This window comes from Crocodylus porosus, unplaced genomic scaffold (assembly GCF_001723895.1).
Source record: "Crocodylus porosus isolate Cpor-Errol unplaced genomic scaffold, CroPor_comp1, whole genome shotgun sequence".
NCBI classification, from domain to species: Eukaryota; Metazoa; Chordata; order Crocodylia; family Crocodylidae; genus Crocodylus; species Crocodylus porosus.
Window position 1 is genome coordinate 70,585,472 of NW_017728943.1, and position 19,326 is coordinate 70,604,797.

A 19,326-nucleotide genomic window follows, 5' to 3' on the forward strand; every position below is an offset into this window, starting at 1 on the left:
ACTATGAAACATGTAGGACCCCCCCAACAGTCCATGACTGCACTGCATGTGACATCCATTCCAGCCGGCCCAGAATACAGACAGCAGGTGATGCCTGCCAGGGCACTATGTGGAGCAGACTTCCCAGAGCAGGCACCGCCTGTGATGTGCATCCTACATCTTGCTTGTGGGTCAACTATGAGATACAGAGGCAGCACTGAGGACCAGATAAGGGGGCTCTGTGGGCTGGATATGACCTGCAGAGCTGATTTTTGATGCCCATGCTCTATGGTATAAAGAAATTAGTTGTCTTTGTGGGCAAGTCACCACATGACTTTTGAGAAGCATTCTTAGCCCTGGTAGTAAAGAAAAATGGTTACTAAGACCTTTCTGTGGCAGATATTGTATGAAATTCTATTACCCTTTCTGCATCCTGCTAAGGGTACTTACCCAGGAAAAAGGAGACCCAGGTTTTAAAGTCTCTCCTCTTGGAAATAAGGTTTTAATCTGTATCTCTCTGACTTTCTAGTACATTGCTTGAATCATCACAACACAGATTAGGCATTATCCAGTCCTCTCTTCAGCATGCCTTTTGAAACTGAGCCACTGAACATTGTCATTAGATAAAATGAGTGGCAAATAGTGGGAAAATTTCTGCCCTATTAGGAACAAGGGTCTAGGCTGGAACTCAGAAGTTAACTTGTTCTTTCTCCTTGACTCGTGTATCTTACTCTTGGCTGCTATTGCCCAGTTTCAAAATCAGAGCTGGAGAAGGCATAGGATAATGCCTAACCCAGGGGTGGGCAAAATATGGCCCAGGGCTGGATCTAGCCCACCGACTAATTGCATCTGTCATTTGGGGTCAGCGGCCTCAAAGTCATGGGATCTGGCCTGTGGGGAGCTGGTGGCTCCAGCTGCTACGCTGTGCCAGGTGGGTGGGTCCATAGCTTACGATAGCTCCTGTCCTGTGCACCAGAAACAGAGCCGGGCACTTGCTGGTATCAGCTGTGGATACAGCCAGCAGGCTTCCACTGAGGATTGGGAAGACTGCCTGGGACTGCAGCAGCATTACCTGCAGACTTGGGCAGATGCCCTGATCTCCAACAAGAACCTGCCGGTTGCATCCACAGCTGATGCTGGTGCCCACTGGGCCCTCCTTCCAACATGTGGAGCAGGAACTGGCATAAGCTACAGGGATGTGCTGTAGGTGCAGGAGGGTTCAGCGGGGGAGGTGAGAAGAGGGAGAGACAAAGATAGGCAGCCCTGCCCACAGTGAGCAACAGAAGCCAGTGCTGGGCACCAAGAAAAAGCAGGACCTGGTGGCAGGTGTGCCCCAGGGCCCTTCCGGCTGTTGCTGCCCAGAGTCTGCACCTGGGCTGCCTTGTGGCTCCTCCCCACTGCTGCTGCCACCACCCTGCAGCATCCTAAGCAAGTTCACAGATGACACCAAGCTGGGGGACTGTACATATGCTGGGAGGGTAGGGCTAGGATTCAGAGTGACCTAAACAAATTGGAGGATTGGGTTGAAAGAAATCTCATGAGGTTCAGCAAAGACAAGTGCAAAGTCCTGCACCTAGGATGGAAGAATCCCATGCACTGCTACAGGCTTGGGACCAACTGGCTAAGCCTTTGTATGAATTGAGCTTCTTTGGAGTGATACACTGTGGTATATGCATACAGGCAAGCAGATATCTGTAAAACTGTAGTCAAATAGATAACAGGAAGCTCCTTGAGATGAGAGATGCTTTTAGAAAAACTGAAGTGTGGGAGGTATGCACCAATTGGTATGACTTCAGCACAAAGTACAGGGAAGAAGAGGGTGCATATGCCAAGGACAAAAATGTCTTCAAGCTTGAGTGCTTGGAACATGTGTACCCACAGTGACATATACATATGGACAACAAACCTTGCAGAACTCCAGTTACTGTGGTAAATAATTTATTTTTCTCTGACTTACATTGTAAGGTGCTGTTCTAATGTATCAGAAGATGAAAAGTCACATTCTTAACATTTCTTACTTGTTGAAAAATCTTGGCAGCAGTTCTACAAACTTATTTATTCTCTGGTATTCAATAGCTATGCAATATTTTGCACCCCATTTGGCTGTTAGTAGGTATGCATGTCTTTTGAAAATGTCACCCCACGAGTCCATATGTTTATACATCTAGATGGAGTATACCTTAAGTTTAAAACATATGTTAGTTAATGGCAATGAAACATTTGAGATTAATGGTAATAGCTTGCTAAACTACTGAACTCTATTTCTTTTTAATTTATTATAGGGAAGATAAGAAATGGTTCCTGGAAAAATATCCTGACAAACTGCCGTCACTGTTAGGAAAACTCTATGTATTTGCATTTACTTGGGCAGTTGGTGGAGTTTTAAGAAGAAAAGATGATTATGAGGAGGACTCTTTGATTGTCATAAATACCACAGATGAATGTCTTGTAAATGTAACGCACAGTTTCAATAATCTTGTTCGTGATATATTTGAAGGAGAACCACCTACTGGTAATTTTCAATATAAGTTCTGTACTGCATGCCATTCATTACATTTACAGTGATAATATTGTAATTAATTGAAAGATTTAATTTTTTTCAGAAGTAAAATTTGTAATACTGTATTTTCTCCTATATAACCTATACCCTTTTCTCCAAAAGCATCTGATGAAAACTGGGCTGCACATTATATGCAAGAAAAACAGAACCCAAAGAATATGGAAATTTGGTAGCAGAGGAGTGGTGGCAGCCTGAATTGTCACATCTCTAGAGGTGTGTCTACACATGCATTTGATCTGGGAGAAGTTTACTCACAAGTAAATTTCTCATGAGTAAATGCACTCAGGCAGGCATTTACGCATGCGGGGACTTATGAGCAGATTTGCTGCTCCTGACAGCAATCTGTTCCCACCCCCTCCAGCACTGTACCAGCCCCCTGCAGCAACCAGAGGGAGCTCTAGGCTCCCCCTGGACGCTAGCCCAGGGGCTGGCAGGGAGCACAGGGCCAGTCTCCTGGCAATGGCTGAGACATTGCTCCCTGCTGCTGGGGGCAGGCTCCACCACCAGAGCCTGGGTAGAAGACAACATCCCCTTGCCCTGGCAGCAGGAAGCTTCTGGCCCCAGCTCTCCGACTGGGGGCAGGAAACTTGAAAAGAGTTGCAGGGGAGGGGCAGGTTGCAGGTTCCTACCCCAATCTGCCAGTGGGGCAGCTAGGAGCGAGCCCCTGGATCAGTGGGGATTCCCAGCCCCCACAACCTAATCGTGATCTTGGAGCACAGGGCTGGAAGCTCCCTGCTGCCGGGGTAGGGGGTCATAATACCCTCCCAGGCTCCAGCGGCAGAGCCCACCCCGGCAGCAGGGAGCAATCTCCCACCCCCTGCTGCCTGGCTTACTGGTAGCACATTTGCTCCTGGTCAGGTGTCTACATGAGTACTACTGTGCTGTAACTAACTGCAAGTAAATTTGCTACTTGAATTTTCACGTAGCAAATCTACTTATGATTAAAGCAGTTTACTGCACAGCAAATGTACGCACATGTAGACATGCACACTTACTGCACAGTAAATTGCTGTACTGCACAGTAAAGCATCTCAAGTAGATGCACACTAGGAGTCACATGTATTAATGCTGCCATGACTCCTTTGCTGCCAAATTTCTGAACCTGTAGGGAGTGCCCCTGGCTGCATGACATGGCCCTGTACACCAGATTAGGCTGTCTCCTGGGATCAGTTTGTCAGCCCAATCCAGCACATGGGGTTGACAGCATGCTTAGGAGCAGTTTCAGCTTCCTATCTGCTGCTATTCAGATTATTACCCAAAGTAAGATCTTTTTTTCTTTCATGCTACCTTTTCAGAAACTGGGAGCATGTTATATTTAGGGTTATGTATGAGAACATTCAGTACTATATGATCATATGTATTGTTTAAATCCACATATTCATATCTGGTTTTGAACATTTTTTAAACTGTATACAACCTAAAGATAAAAGAACAAAAGTTGGATAATAATTATCTCTGGATGCTGACAGACATACCTTGACCATGCTCTAACTCATGGCACTTTCTACAAAGTGCTATGAGTTACAGTCCCTCCTCCTGGTCCCCAATCCAACAGACGTTCACCTGCTGGGTTGGGATACAGGGGCTGGAGCCTGCCATCACTAACCCTGGCAAGCAGGCAGGGGCGCCCCTGAAGCATCCAAGAGGGCTGCTGAACCACTCCTCTCACCAGCCCTGCCCCCTCCACTGGAGCTGCAGCTTGGAGTTTGCTACCTGGCTGGAGCTGGGGGGGGAGGGGGTGGAATGGACCCCCCCCACAGCTTTACAGCTCCTCCCTGCTGAGCTACCCTAGTTGGGGTATTGAGGGGAGCTGGGCTGGACCTGCAAGGCAAAGGGGCTCCATTCCATCCCCCATCCATCTCCAGCTCAGGCCACACAAGCTGGCAGTTCATGCTGCTCCTTTCCCCCTCTCTGCTTTGTGCGGCCAGAGCTGGAGGTGGGGTGAAGAAGGGAGCCCCCTCACCTTGTGAGGCCAGCCCAGCTACCCGCAGTACGCCAGCCAGGGTAGCGAGGAGGGCTCCATTCCATCCCTCCCCCACTTCCAGCTTCAGCCAGACAGAAAACCCCAGCCGGCAGCTTGGTACTGCTCCCTCCCTCCCTCCTCTTCTGCCCTTTCCTCCCCCTGCTGACAGCCCTGGAGGTAAGGACAACCCCAATGGGACTGTCCCAAACGGACCACCCTGCTGATAGCCCCAATGCTCAAAAAATTAACTGTAGGGGAAAATTTTTTTGCACAGTTGGCCGTTTTAAAAGCACTCTGCAGCTGTGCATGTATCATGGTACAGTTGTAGAGCACTTTCAGGGGCCTGACTGCACTTGTATAAGTGTCCTCCATTTTAAAACTCAGTCACAGAACCACTTCCAATTGAACATGGTCACATTAATTATTAATGCTCTAATTGGAATAGGTAAACCTGTCAGGGTACACCAGCCATAATTCCCACGTCAGGTGATTGCTGAAATAAAAATCTGTTCACAAAGTAGCAAAAACTCTGAAGTTCTGGAGTTGTTAATTTTGTTTAGCTACATGGCTTTATGTTACTGAGCATATAAGAACAGTGTGAAATTTCTGCTTCTCTGACGCAGATCATCAGCTAGTATAAATTGTCATAGATTTATTAACTTCAAATTCTAATACGTACTAGCTGAGGATGTCTTGCTACTTAAGTGTCTTGTCTTGTTGCCTAAGTGTATCTCTGTTGCTGACTTTACAGGTGTTCAGTTTCCATCAGGAGACAGGGTTATCTTTGCTTATTTTGTGGATTTACAAACAGGTGATTTTGCACCATGGACAGACTTAGTTCCTACCACTCAGTTTCTAATTCAACAAGGTAAGATTCATTAATGAAAATCCTTTTGATAGACATTTAACTGCTTTATAATTAATGGGAGGAATATTTTTTTTTCCATTTACATTTCTTCACTTACAAAAGTGAAGAAATTGTACCACAGTAGACTGGAGTTGTCCATCTTTAAAACAAATACAATATAGATAACTTCTAGTATAAATATTTTCCTATGTTGGCCTTGTATTTTGCTTCAGATTTATTAAAGAGATCACATGCATGGGTAAGAAGGTAGGTTATTTCATCAGATATGTCTTTATCTCTGAGAAGCAAAAATATTTTGTGATACCCTTTCTCAGGCCAGCTGTATAGTCAGGAAAGCTGTTAGACAAGCTTTTGGGCATCAAGTGTCCTATATTAAGTGTAAGAGGTGGACACAGGCTGCCCTAAAAAGCAGAGAGTACAGCCTCTATTTTATGTCCCTGCTGAGATAACGGTGGTGGAGCACCCCTGGGGTGCTCACCACGTGGCAGAGGCTGCAATAGGCTGGAGCAGAGCCCAGCAGTGAAGGCAGCCTAGGGAACCCCCCCTCCCCCCCAGAATTCATTCAAAGGGGGAAGGTGTGTGGCTTGCTACTTAGGGGCTCCCACAGGCTCCCGTGGGAGCCTGCTTTGGAGGAGCAGCAGGGGAAGCCCCACAGGTAGCATTTAAAGGGGGAAGGTGTGTAGCACGGCACTGTTGGTGCCTACCACTCGAAGACCAAAGCTAAGCAGCCAGCAGGTACTTGAATACAGCAGCCATTTTAGAGCTCTGTCTGCCTATATAAAGAGCTCAGTAAGCCCCTGACTGGGCAGGTAGTAACATTGCCTAGTTGTAGGGCTTTGTGTATCATCCTGGAGGTAAGGGAGGAGCTGTAGGGGATGATTAGGAGGCTCCTGGTCCTGGGAATGACCTAAAACTATGACCTGCTGGGAGTGGGTGGCCTGGTGGGGCTCTCAGTGGTGCGGGAGCCCCCAGGAAACACCGAGCTAGTTATTGCCCTGGTGAAAGGCAGGTAGGGGCACCAAAGGTAGGGGACACCTTCGGGTGGGTTGCATGACACCGGAGGCAGTTGGGGCCAGGCATGGCTGCAGCCACCTGAGCCCTGTAAGGTGCAAGACCTGAGGATGGAGCGTTGGGGCCAGGCATGGCTGTGGCCACCAGAGCCCTGTGGGGTGCAAGACCCTGAGGAAGGAGAGTGGGGGCCAGGCATGGCTGCGGTCACCTGAATCTGCTGGGGAGGAAAGCCCTATGGCCCCCAGTGAAGGGGGCGGTATGGAGCCCCAGTGAAGGGGGAAGAGATGAGTAGCCCCAAGTGAGGGGGTGGTGTGGAGCCCCGAGTGAGGGGAGGAGGCCCAGGTAGGTCTTCGGGTGCCTGCGGCTGAAGTTTGAGCCAGAGGCTGAGTAAAAGGGGCTCAGCCCAAGAGAGAGAAGGGTGAGTCCTGACTCTGGTAAGTCCTCTGCTGCTGGGAGGCCAAGTGTGGGTCAAAAGTAAGATGTTAAGTAGCACCAGTCATGGTGTGAGGTACCCCAGCTCCCACATCCAGGAAGGTGGACCCGAGAGATAGTGTGGGGTTAGTGAGAGAGGCCAGAGGTGGAGCACTCCCTTGACTGGTCAGTGCTGGGGCCAGGATCAGGAAGGTCAAAAGGACCAGGGGCCCACCACGAGGGACACCCAGAGCTGAGGGCCTGGGGTCCCACCTGGCCTTGGAGGTGAGACCAGGGCCTGTGTGGCCGAAGGTCCTGGGGGACCACAACCGAGAGGGGAGATGGCTGCTGGGAGCTTGGCAGCCCAAATGACGGTGGAGTAGGCTGCCTGAGTGGAGGGATCTAAGTGGTGTCCTGATAGGAGGATTCTGGAGCCCAGTGTGGGGCTGGCGTGGCTAACAGCTGGATGCCATCTGTGAGGCTTGGGCTGTAGTGTATGGGAGGTATGGAGCTGCAGACACCCCCAAATATCAGGAGGCAATAATGGGCAGCTTCCCGCTCGATTAACATCCTAATTAATAAGAACAAGGCATGGGAGACATGCCTAAAGACAAGTGAGGAACCTAGCACTGTGGCTAGGCAGGGAGCCCCACTTTCCACAATAACCAACAGACTTCCTAGCGCAGTAACAGTTGTTGGGATGAGGCTGTCTAATACTATGAACTAGTTACTAGACAGAAACTATTTTATTTCACATAGGCTGCTGAACAGCTATCAGACAGTAGTATCATTTGACATGCCACAAAGACGGGTGGTATTTTGATAAGTAATGTCAATGTAAAAGATTTGTCCATTTCCCATTACTGGTTTCCTGAATCTAGTTTCCTAATTTTGGGGTGTTTTTTTTTTTTTTTTTAACTTTTTGTACTTTAAAATAGCCAGTACATTGGAAATCATAGCACTAAATTACCGCATAGGGTTTGAAAATCTGGAATGTACAAATCACATATTGTAGTGTCTTTGTTTTAATTTACTTTTAAGTAAATTAAAGCTATGCTTGGAAATAAGTTTTACCAGAAAATTTGCTTTTCATGATGTGCAGAAATAAGTGGTGCTTTCCACCAGGTTTTTTGTAGTGTAATTATTTTAATGGAATGCAATTTGATAAAATTTAGCAGACCCTAAGTACTTTTGTTTACCATATTTACCCGAATCCAAGACTTCAAATTTAAGATGACCCCTGTAACAGGACCTAGTACTGCTATAGTGCCCCCCTTGATGGCTGCCTAAGTCCTGATCAATCTTTGCTCCCACCTCTCAGGGTCTTCCCTTCATGTCTCATTTGCCACGTCTTTGATGTTGTTGAAGAGGTGAGGGTGCCCTTAGAAGCTGGTGAGCTCTGTGCTCTTTTTAGTCTCCTTTTTGTACTCCATGGGCTCACCCTGCCCTGCTTGGCTTGGAGTTCAGACCCCCACATTGAAAAGTCTCATAGCATACCCTACTCATTGCTCTTCCATCCCTATTGCCACACACAGTCCCTCAGTTATTCAACAAACATAAACAACCATGTACCAGTACAACTGAAATATGCACGAACTGCTTTCACAAAGTTTGCCTCCCATAAACTATAACTCCCAGGGCTAGGCTAGGCCTGCTCTCACTCTTGTGGGTAGCTTGGCTTTCCCTAGGCATTGCTTCCCATAGTCAGCTTCCCTGTGGGAGCTCTTCTCCCTGCAGCCTGCAGGGCCTTACTGCCTGCTCTGGCTCAGGGACCGGACTTATATGCTTGGGAGCCCCGCTACCCTCGCCCAGCCATGCCCAAGGGTTTTACTTTCTTAATTAAGGGTCAGCCTGCACTCCTTCCACTGAATCCTCTTAAAGTGACAGGAACCCTCAGCTCCCTGGTGCAAATTCCCTTTTCCTTGACTGGCTGCTTCAAACCTCCATCTCATCCCAAATATCTTTCACAGTCTTTCTCTTTTGATGCCATCTGCCTGGCCTCCCACCTTCACATAGACTGCTTTGGCACATGCTCTGGATGCACTGATTGGGTTTTCCTCCCCCTCCATTGTGTCCAAGTAACAGGGTTTGGGTCCTCTGTTACAACCCCCCATAATTAGATTCTGTATGTAGTAAATTTATAACTTTGCTGTAATTTTCCATGTTCAGGAACTAACTGTTGCAGGGTTGTCTTAAATTTGTTCCCCCAACACTACTGCAGTGAGAAACACAGCAGCAGGGGTACATGGTGGGAGGCAGGTCGTAGAGGAAGTCAAGTGGCCTGACCCCTGACCATTACCCCCCAGAACCTGTGTCCCTTGATGCCTGATGCCCCTGCCCCTTTTCCCTGCTGCTGCCTGCTTCTCATCCACCCCCCAGTGCCTATCCCCGACAGGGCCTGTGCCTCTTAGCACCCCTCCCTCCACTTGCCTCCCCTGCTGCTTGTCCCCCTGGTGTCTGGCACCTGCTACCTCCCTGCCACTTGCTCCCCATAGTGCCTGTGTTCCTTGGCGTCTGGCTCCCTACTACTTATCCTTCCTACTGCCTGCCCCTATTGGAGTCTGTATTCCCTGGAGCCTGCCTGTTCCTCCCTCCCTGCCACTTACCAACCCTGCTGACTGTTCCCATCCATAGTGCCTATGCTTCTGTAGTACCTGTGCCCTCCAGCATGTGCCCTCTAGCACCTGCCCTCCTCTGCTACTTGCCCCCTCTGCCACTTGTCTACCTAGTACCTGTGCCCCCCCATCTTGTCCACCCACTGCTGTCTGCCCACCCCACACACACCAGTGCTTACCATCAGTCTTGGCACTGGCCCAGACCTGGCCCCACACATGCTGGCTCCAGCCCCTGCCTGGCCTGATGGCAGTTCTGGCCCTGGCCTCAGCCCCAGGACAGGGTCAGAGTCAGAGCAAGAGCTGCAACCAGAGCTGCCACTGCTGCCCTGGATTGGAGCCAGAGCTGGAGCTATTGCAGCCACCTGCTCCCCACTGCCTTGTACTCTGAATCCAAGATGAGGAGTTTTCTTTCCAGTGTTTAATGTGGGGGACACCTTGTCTTGGATTTAAGTAAATGTGCTAATTAAACTTCCCATACCCTTAATCTTAATTGCTGCAGAGTAAAATGTCAGACTCAAACCCTGAGTCCTTTCTATTACATTATCCTTAGATGAGTAATATAGGATATCATTAAAAATATTTCTCCTTCTCAATTTTTCCATTGTTTTCACTGTATTGCCTCCTACTTATTGACTTTGCAACCTGCTTTGCTTTCAATAGTTTGTGGCATTTCTTCTAGACTAGACAAATCCTGTACTGCCTAAAGTAATAGTGTTTTTCATTTCCACTTCAAATAATTGGTGAAGTTTTCGGGTACTAACATCTGCTTATGCAGATGCAAATATTTTAGGGGATAGTTTTGTTCTTCATTTGCTCCTTAAGCTACTTAGAATGCTGCTCAACCTTGCAATCCAGTGAGCCAGATAAGTGTCACAGGGCTGGTCCACAAGCCAGAACTTGTGTGGATTCGGTGCAGAGGATTGGGCCCCACATGCCAGGATCTGGTCTCATGCAACCCAGATCTAGCCTTGCACTGTCTGGATCAGGCCCTGTGCCACCGAGCCCTGTGCACCTAGATCAGGCCTTGTACACTCCAGACTTGCACAACCAGTCTAGTACACAGGCCATGCTATTTACTGCTAGGTTTCTCATGGGTCTAGACATTTGTCAGCTGTGGAGTGTCAATTAATGCTGCCACTGCTCCCCCACTGCCAAATTTTAAGACTCCTGTGGAGCCCTGCCCTGCACTTGAGCACCCCAACTTAAAAGATACCAGTTTTCTGTTCCATTCAGTGTGATGGACATCTAAATGACCTACATTTGGGGAATACATAATTGTAGATGCATTTTTTGTAGCTGGAAAAAGTGGGGTCATTTCACTTGGAGCTGAAATGTGTTCAGTTACTAGAAATAAGTGAGATGCCGTGTGTGTAATATCCAAACTCAAAGTTTTAGCATTATTACAAACCTTACAGATCTTTGATAGGATCTGTGACATAACATTATGCACAGGGCATACTTTCCACTCAAGCTTTAATTTCAAAATCTGGAATTCCTCTGTGCCAAATGTTTAAAAATAATTAAAGTAGATTTCCAGAGTCAAAATATCAGGCACAATGGATGTTGAGAGCAAAAAAGATTAGGGATGTGGTGATTATTGTAAAGATCATGCATGCTCAGAGTTAAGATGACATTTCGAGGACATTTTCTGTCACGAATGCTAAAGCTTTGAGAGGGGGGAGAGAGAGAGGGAGACAGACAGAACAAGAATACAATAGTGATTAAAAATGAATGTGCTATATTGCACCTGAATTAAAATTGTAACTGTGTTTCTGAAGAGTGTGAAGTATAAGAGTTGGATTAGTGTTCAAGTTATAATAAACAAATAATGTTATTTTAAAATTAGTTCATAAGAACTCAAACAATGACTTGAAATAAAAATAATCCTTCAAAAATCAAAAACAAAATTCTGTTTTATATCAAATAAAATAATCCAGTAATTACTCCTCTTACAAATTCAGTTCTTTTTTTTTTCCCCTCAGAACATACCAGCTAGCATATCAAATGACTCTTTCCTCTAATTGGGTTAGTCTGTTTAATCTTCATCTTCTATGGTCCCTGACATATATTTGTTTAATGGCATGATGGGATCTGATCCCAAATAGCAGAAATCGCATCTCCTGTCAGGCCACACATGCCTGGCAGGAGGTGGGATTTGGGGATCAGATCCCAATAGGGGCTGTTACTACTTGCCACTGCAGGGAGAACCCATGGTCCTTCTGCACTGACAAGTTGGAAGCCAGGTGCCTGCATGCAGGGCTGATAATATATTGATTGTCAGTCCTGATGGAGAGTTCCAGCTCCCATTCAAGACCTAGGGATGTCTAAGGAGTGAGGCCAACAATTAGCTGATTGCTGGCCCCAATTCTGTACAGTCACAGGACCAGTTCACCCTGACAGTCAACAGATTTTCAGCCCTGAATAGCCCTGGCTTTGAGACCTGAAGCTGTCTGGGCTGGGGCCAATTCATTACCTGATTGTCAAAACCTCATACTAGGCAGCACTGGCCCAGCTGCCTGGTGCAGGGGAGCAAAGGCTCATGGGGAGGAGGAGCCTTTGACTTCCCTTGCTGGGGACTTTAAACCACACTCTGGGCAGCTCTGGCTGGGTAGCTTGTTTCAAATATTATCACACCATTAATGGTCTGAACATGTAGCAGGGTAACTATTTAAGATCCAATTAACAGGTTAATCACATCTTAAGTGTAACATCTGCCAGGGGCCTATGTGTATTTTTGTGTATGTTCATATCCATGAGCCAAAGAATTCTTCTGTTTCTGTCAATAGTATCTGTATTTTATGATTATAAAACTGAAATTTCAACAGAAAATGGTATTTTGGTTTGGAGTCATGTTCTCCAGTGGTCTGGGCAAATTATTCTTTCATTTGCTTTTTCAACAGATATATTTCCTCTGATTTTTTTTTTTCATTGTTAGAGAATAAACTATAGAAGTGATCCCTGAAATATATTAAGTAGGCATGCTCTCTCTCTCTGTCCTATTCGCATGAATATATTTATTGGCATATTTATTATTACATTAAAAGGAACCTAAGCTTCCAAACTCAAGAACTTGAAAATTGCTGGCAGTGGGTACACACACCTCAAGGAGAACAGCAGGGAAGGGGCTGGAGCTACACTGCCACAACAAGGATTAGACCCCTGGAAGTTCCTTCCCACAGCCCTGTCTGCCCCAAGGCACCCATGCCAAACAAAATGTCTTCATGTGCCACACTCTTGGCATGCATGCCAGGGGTTGCCTACCCCTAACCTAAAGAGATATCCACTCTGTTGCCGCTGCCTCTCTGACAGGCTCCTTGGCTGAATAGTGTGCTTTTGAGGCAACTTGGTATCACTACAGCTAGGGGGCTATATATGTATGCACTCCCCCATAGTGCTTTGTTTTTTAAATTAACGCATGAGCATTGTCTTGGTTGGCAAGAATCAGTGCCTAACTACTGTGCCTATTCTTAATATACCAGTATACTATATTGGTGTTTATCTGCAATTTTTTTCTGGTCCATTCAGGGCTAAGTCAAAAAGAACTAGTACTTGGAGATAGTTATATGCTGCTTATAATCTTCTGTTCACTGAAAGAGAAATATACTTTTATAGAATAATTTTGAGCACACAAATCACAGAAACATGTAGACAAAGAGGAGAGGAACTGTATCTAACAAATACCTTCAAAAATAGCAATTTTATATAAATATAAATATATAAATAAGAGTGATTTTTCTTCTTTCCAGCAGTCAGCAATAGGCTTTGAAGTGTTTTAAATCTAATTTTGCACAGTGTACTTTAGTAAATGTTAATTTTGTGCATCTAGTCACAGATGAGTATATAGTTATTTTAACTTTCTTAAAACAATTTCTGCCACATCTTCTTTGTCAGCTGCTTGGCAGAGCCACTTTTGTTTTGATGGGTTTTTGCCTTGTGCAAATTCAATATCCTTTCTGCTGAAGCTAGTGTCTTTGGCATGCAACTTAAACTTTTGAGTACAGGAGGTAATCAGAATAGAGTAATTATGGACATAAGGTTATGAAAAATCCTTGTTGTAATAGATATAGTGAGAAATAACCTATCTTTTCATTAACAGTGGGTGTGTCTACATGTGATGCTTTACTCAAGATTAGAGCCAATTACTGCACAGTAAGCATCACCGTCTACACGTTCAGATGCTTACTGCATCGTAATTTGCTTTAATGATGAGTAAATTTGCTGCCTGTAAATTCAAGTAGCAAACTGACTCTCAATTGTCTTAGTATACAGTAAGGCACATGCAGACAGCTGACTGGGAGCAAACGTGCTCTTGGTCAGCCAGGCAGCAGGGGTGGGTGATTGTTCCCTGCCCCCAGGAGCTGCCTGATGCCAGGGCAGGCTCTGCCACTGGAGGCCAGACAGGGACACTGTCCCTCTGCCCCGGCAGCAGGGAGCTCCCAGCCCTGCTTCCTGATCGTGACCACAGAGTTTGGGCTGAGAGATAAGAATGTCCCAGCCCAGGCCCCAGGCTTGTAGAGTGGGAACTGGGAGCTCCCTGCTGCCTGAGCAGGGTGACATTGTTACTTCCTGAGCTCTAGTGGTGGAGCCCGCCTCAACCTCAGGCAGCTCACAGGGATAGGGAGCAATCTCCAGGCCCCGGCCAGAGGACAGCTGTCTCCTGGCCCCATGCTCTCTGCTAGCCCCTGGTGCAGGGGCCCAGTCAGGGCCAAATTAACCCTTTAGTGGGGCCTAGGCAAACAAACTCATGGGCCCCTACTTAATAGTATATATTTATATTATTTTTTCCACTCAATAATTATATAAAATAAGCACAACAGGGCTCCTTTTTCACTGATGGCCCCAGGCATGTGCCTAGTGTGCTTATGTGTTAATCTGGTTCTGGGCCCAATGCAGGGCTGCAGGGAGTGGGAGCAGTCTGCTGCTAGGAGCAGCAAATCTGCTCCCGCATGCCTGCATATGTAGATGCGTACCTGAGACAGCTTACTCTAGAGTAAACTGATCCCACATTATTTGCACATATAGATTCACCTAGTGAGTCCTACTTTCATTTTGCCTTAATCCATAGTATTATAAGGAAAAATGCATGAAAACTCACTATCTGATTTTGTACTCTTTCAGTCTTCTGAAAACCTTTAATCTAAATTACATAGGAAATGAAGCAGTTGGGAGGCAAAGCAATTAGGAATGGGAAGAATCATACTACAGCTAATGAGACTACTTATGCTTCCCTGCTCTACAGGATTTGGCTCAAATCCTCTGAATTTTCCATAGTAACATAGATATGCATTGATCATTTTGTAGAATATGATGTCTTTGGAACTGGCTTGAAAAGCTGCATCCATGGAGGATGCACAGACATTTGTGCAAAAGAGTGATTTTTATCACCTCAGTCTCCATAAAGCAGTGGTCACCAGCTGGTCAGTTGAAATCAGCTGGTTGATTGGAGAGCCTCAGACAGTCAATCTCTGACTAAAATCAACTGTCAGAGGCTCTGCAATTGGGAGCAGAGGGATGCCTGTGGCTGGGCTGAGCCACAGGCGTTGGGGCTGGGCTGTGGAAATGGGACAACCCCCCCCCGCCGTGCCCCCTGCACCTGGGTGAGTTGGGCCCTGGCCAGGCCAGACTGGGGAAGGGTTAGAGCCCGGGAGGCTCATTCAGGTACACAGGGGGGCTCCTGCCACTGCATGCACCCTGGCAGAGGCCCGGAGGGCACATGCCCCCTGCAATCTGTGCATGGGATGAGGCTGCTGTGTGCTGGGCTTTGTGCCCCAAGCCTTCCTGCAGCCGAGTTGGGAGCAAGACTGAGCCAGAGGCGGCTCACAGCAGCTGGGGGGCAGAGGGCTGCCTCCATGTAACCAAGAGTGGGGGTGGAGAGAGGTCCTGTGAGGTAAAAGTGCATAAATGAGGCCCAGCTCACTGGTCAAATGTGTGAGAGATGTCATCCATGTATTTGTTACTTTTGTGATCGTATGAGCAGAGATGCATGAGGACATTCCTATGAATAGACATTAAAAGTTGGGAAACAAATACCCCTCATATAATTTTTCTCAGCCATTCTGAATAGGAATATATTCTGATAGAAGGACTCATACTGTTGCCTATACCTATAACTAGGCTTATGTCCCTTCATAAATTTCAAGAAAGGATCAAGACCTCCAAGACCAGGAGACTGAGGAAGAGGCAGTAAAAGAGAGAAAAATCAAATCTGTTTCAGTAACTTTTGCATGTGGATAAATCCACTGAGTTCAAAGGGATTTATTCATAAAGAAAAAATATTTTAAAATGTCTGAATTTTATTTTTTTGACAATTTTGTTTAAAAACAGATGTATTTATTATTCTATCAATATAACCTTTTTAGAAAAAGGAAACATCAGTTCCCCTGATTTTTTCTTTTATTTTCTTTTTAAAGTGCATATTAACAGATGGATAGGTTATACTAACATAATTAAATTAAATTTGCTAAATGTCAGTGACTACTGGGATTTCAAAACAATTCCACTTCTGTTTACAAAGTTCTTGATTAATATAATTTTATAACTTACTTTAGTAGACATTCTGCAGAGACTAAGTGTAAAAATATGTTATGTATTGCATAGTCATCTAATTAAAATATTATATTTTAGAATAACTAAAGATGGCTAGGCACTTTAGAGATGTGTAGTAAGACCTGGTGTCAGATATGAACTATGTAGGCTGAACTTATTGTTTAGGTATCTGAGTACTTTATAAACTATAACGAAGAGTTTGAGTAGAGCTGGTTGACGTGTTTTCTTTGGTTGATGATTTTATTCACAGAAATAGCTTTACACCAGTTAACTAACACTATTTGTACATCCATGTCACATGTGACAGATAGTTTTATCAGGGAAAAAGTGAAAAAATTTAAAACTAATAATTTTTCATTTCAAAATGAAATTTGAAAAGTAAGTTAATCGCTATTGAAGAAGGAAAACAAAATTGCTATTAAATGTTTTGGTTCAAACAAAAGATTTTATACAGTTTTAAACAAATTTTAGCCAAATTTTCATTCTGCAGGAAAACCAAAATATTTTCAAAGCTCTGTTTCTGAATCTTCCCCCACTTCTACTTCCTGAGTCTTAAGATCCTTCTGCCCCACCATAAAGAAATAACTCGCCAATTTATTGGCACTGTTTTGGATTATATGCACTACTATTCATAGTAAGGTGGGGTTTTTTCTTCTAAAGGGATTGATAGTGAAACAGTAATTAACTGGTCAAGCGGATCATTACAAAGAAACAGGCTAAATTTTCCTCTCAAACTTTCTCACAAGAAGAGCAAGAGGAACCAGAGCTGTCTTGGAGCTATGCTGCTTCTTTCTTTCTCCACATGTGCCTTACTGTGCAGTAGATTAATTTACTGCACAGCAAAGAATCACCATCTACACATGCGTGGTAATTAGGCTGGAGTAGACTACTTTACTGCATTATCTGATAGTTATGTCAGACGCAAGTACTATCCAACAGCACAGTAAATTACTGTGCTTAAATGCACATATATAAGGTGACAGGGCTGGCTGGGGCATGAGGATGCTTAAGCACGGGGCTACGCAGCTGGCAGCCCCTTAGCTGAAGCACCCTTGTGCCCCAGCCAGCTGCTCTATAGCATGTAAAGCCCCAGGGCTGCAGGGGCTGTGGAGGAGCTGACTGAAGCACCCTCATGCCCCAGCCAGCTACTCCACAGCACATGGAGCCAACAAGACTCCACATGTAGTAGAGCAGCTAGCTGATGCACGAGCAGCACCCTTGTGCCTCAGCCAGCCCCTCCTCCCCCACCACCACACCCACACCCACACCCACACACACACACACCATGTGGAGCCGTGTCGGAGCAGCCCTGGGCTGGAAGGCTAACCTCTTCGGTCCCCTGACAGCCCAGATTACTTTCACGGGGCTCCATGTGCTGTGCATGAATAAACTTGGGAGCTAATTGTTCCAGAGTTTTTTGCTCCTGGGTGCACATTCAAATGGCGCATCCAAGAGCAAAAAAAAACTCCAGAGCAATAAGCTGCAGTGTTTATTTGTGCACATCAATTGCACATATAGAGGTGCCCAGTTTGTGCAAACCAACAGCAGTCCCTCATTTTTATTCTTCTCCACAATGGTATAACTAGCAGTGGGTGACCAGGGCATGAGCCTCAGGCACTGATTAAAAGAGGATGCTAGCAACACTTGGGTTGGTGGCTGGAATGGTGGGGTTAAGGTTTGGAACAGCACTCAGAGTGGTACGTGGATGTAAGGACAGCACTCAGGGCAGATAGGTGCCACTGAATTAATTGTTGCCAAGTCCCAGTGGTAATGGGTTTAAGCAGCACTGGGAGACAGAAGCAGTTTTAGAGGGCATTAATTTCCCAGCTGCTGACATGTTCTGTCACATCAGTGTCTCTGATGGGGCTATTGGGGTTTGCATCCAGGGCACATATCTTATCAAATTATGATTCTGCTTTTCCTCACCTAACCCATAATAGGAATTGCCAGTTCCTAAGCAACTCAGCTCCCTCCCTTGGAGGAGATGCAACTGTAAGGTTCATGACCTGGGAATCAGCAGGGAGTTGGTGACAGCAAAGGTGCCCTGCAGGAAAGTAGACACTAGTATAAATTGATGCAATAATAGGGCAATGTGGAAGCATTGCATTATTACGTTGAGAAGGAAGCATAGGAAAGAGTGTTTCTTTTTTTTCAATATGGGGGCAGCCTGGGCAGAATACAACCTAATTTTGTTAAGCTTGTAAAAAGTCCCAAAATGTCAAAGTCCCAAAGTATCAAAAAGTAATAGCTGTGTTTGTGTCTGTCTGCTTTTGTTATATAGCTACTACATCCACTTCAGATCCTCCAGCATCTAGGAGTGATGAAATGAAGAGTCAAGGAAGTGAAACTGAGATTCTTAAATTTATTCCAAATATGGACACAATTTGCTATTCTTTTCTAACAAGCCTTCTTTTAATGAATAAACATCCAGTACTTATCACAGGTAACAAAAACTGTCAACTTTTAAATACCCAAGAAATCTTGTAGTCTATCAATAGTGTTTAATTCTATATAATTCTAAAATAAGGCCTGTGTGGTCAGGTTTTTATTATTTTTGCAGTTATTTTTATTGATAAGTGCTATTAAAAAAAAACAACAAAGTCATAAACTCAAGTATAGTTTGACCTGGTACTGGCAATGGGGGATGACTTAATCAGCGACCTAACAATTGAAAGGAAGCTAGGAGACAGTGACCATGAACTGATCACCTTCACCATCCTCTGCTTTGCTGACTGACTTGCCAGCTTTACAGAAGTCCTCGACTTCAGGAAAACTGACTTTGGCAAGCTCAGGAGGCTTGTTGGTGAGGACCTAAGGGACCACGACCCAAAGAGGAGGGGAGTTCAGGAAGAGTGGTTGCTTCTCAAGGGAGCGATCCTAGAAGCTCAAGCAAAATTTATCCCATCTCAGAGGAAAGGCAGGGCACAGCAACCCCCTTGGCTCTGCAAGGAACTAGTGGACCTCCTACATCTAAAAAGAAAGACCTATAAAGGACAGAAGACTGGATCCACTCCAAAGGAGGAGTACTCTGCACTGGTCCAGACCTGTAGGGAGCAAACCAGGAAAGCCAAGGCTGCAACTGAACTCCAACTGACTACACATATCAAGGATAATAAAAAGTCCTTTAGATATGTGGGGAGTTGGAGCAAAAGCAAAGGTAACATTTGGTTACCATATGGGTCAACTGACAACCGACACCCAGGAAAAAGGCAACCAGCTTAATGGGTATTTTGCGTCATTTTTTCACCAGCCCCAAGGGATGGCCCTGCGCAATACGGTATGGGATGACCAGGGTGAGGGAGAATTGTTACCTTTCATCAATCTTGACCATGTGAAGGAACACCTCTGCCACTGGCACGGATCTTCGAGAACT

The 19,326-nt window shown here is 45.6% G+C and overlaps 1 protein-coding gene across 1 annotated transcript in view; it reads left to right on the plus strand.

The window, feature by feature from the left end:
* Positions 1–19,326, plus strand: part of DNAH14 (dynein axonemal heavy chain 14) — a gene marked incomplete at its 5' end in the record, with an annotated part of 314,106 nt that overhangs the window by 161,632 nt on the left and 133,148 nt on the right. Inside the window, 3 exons of the mRNA XM_019548582.1 lie at positions 2,230–2,491; positions 5,254–5,370; positions 18,235–18,396. Of these exons, the coding sequence (XP_019404127.1) occupies positions 2,230–2,491; positions 5,254–5,370; positions 18,235–18,396 (541 nt within the window). The remainder of the gene's footprint in view (positions 1–2,229; positions 2,492–5,253; positions 5,371–18,234; positions 18,397–19,326) is intronic.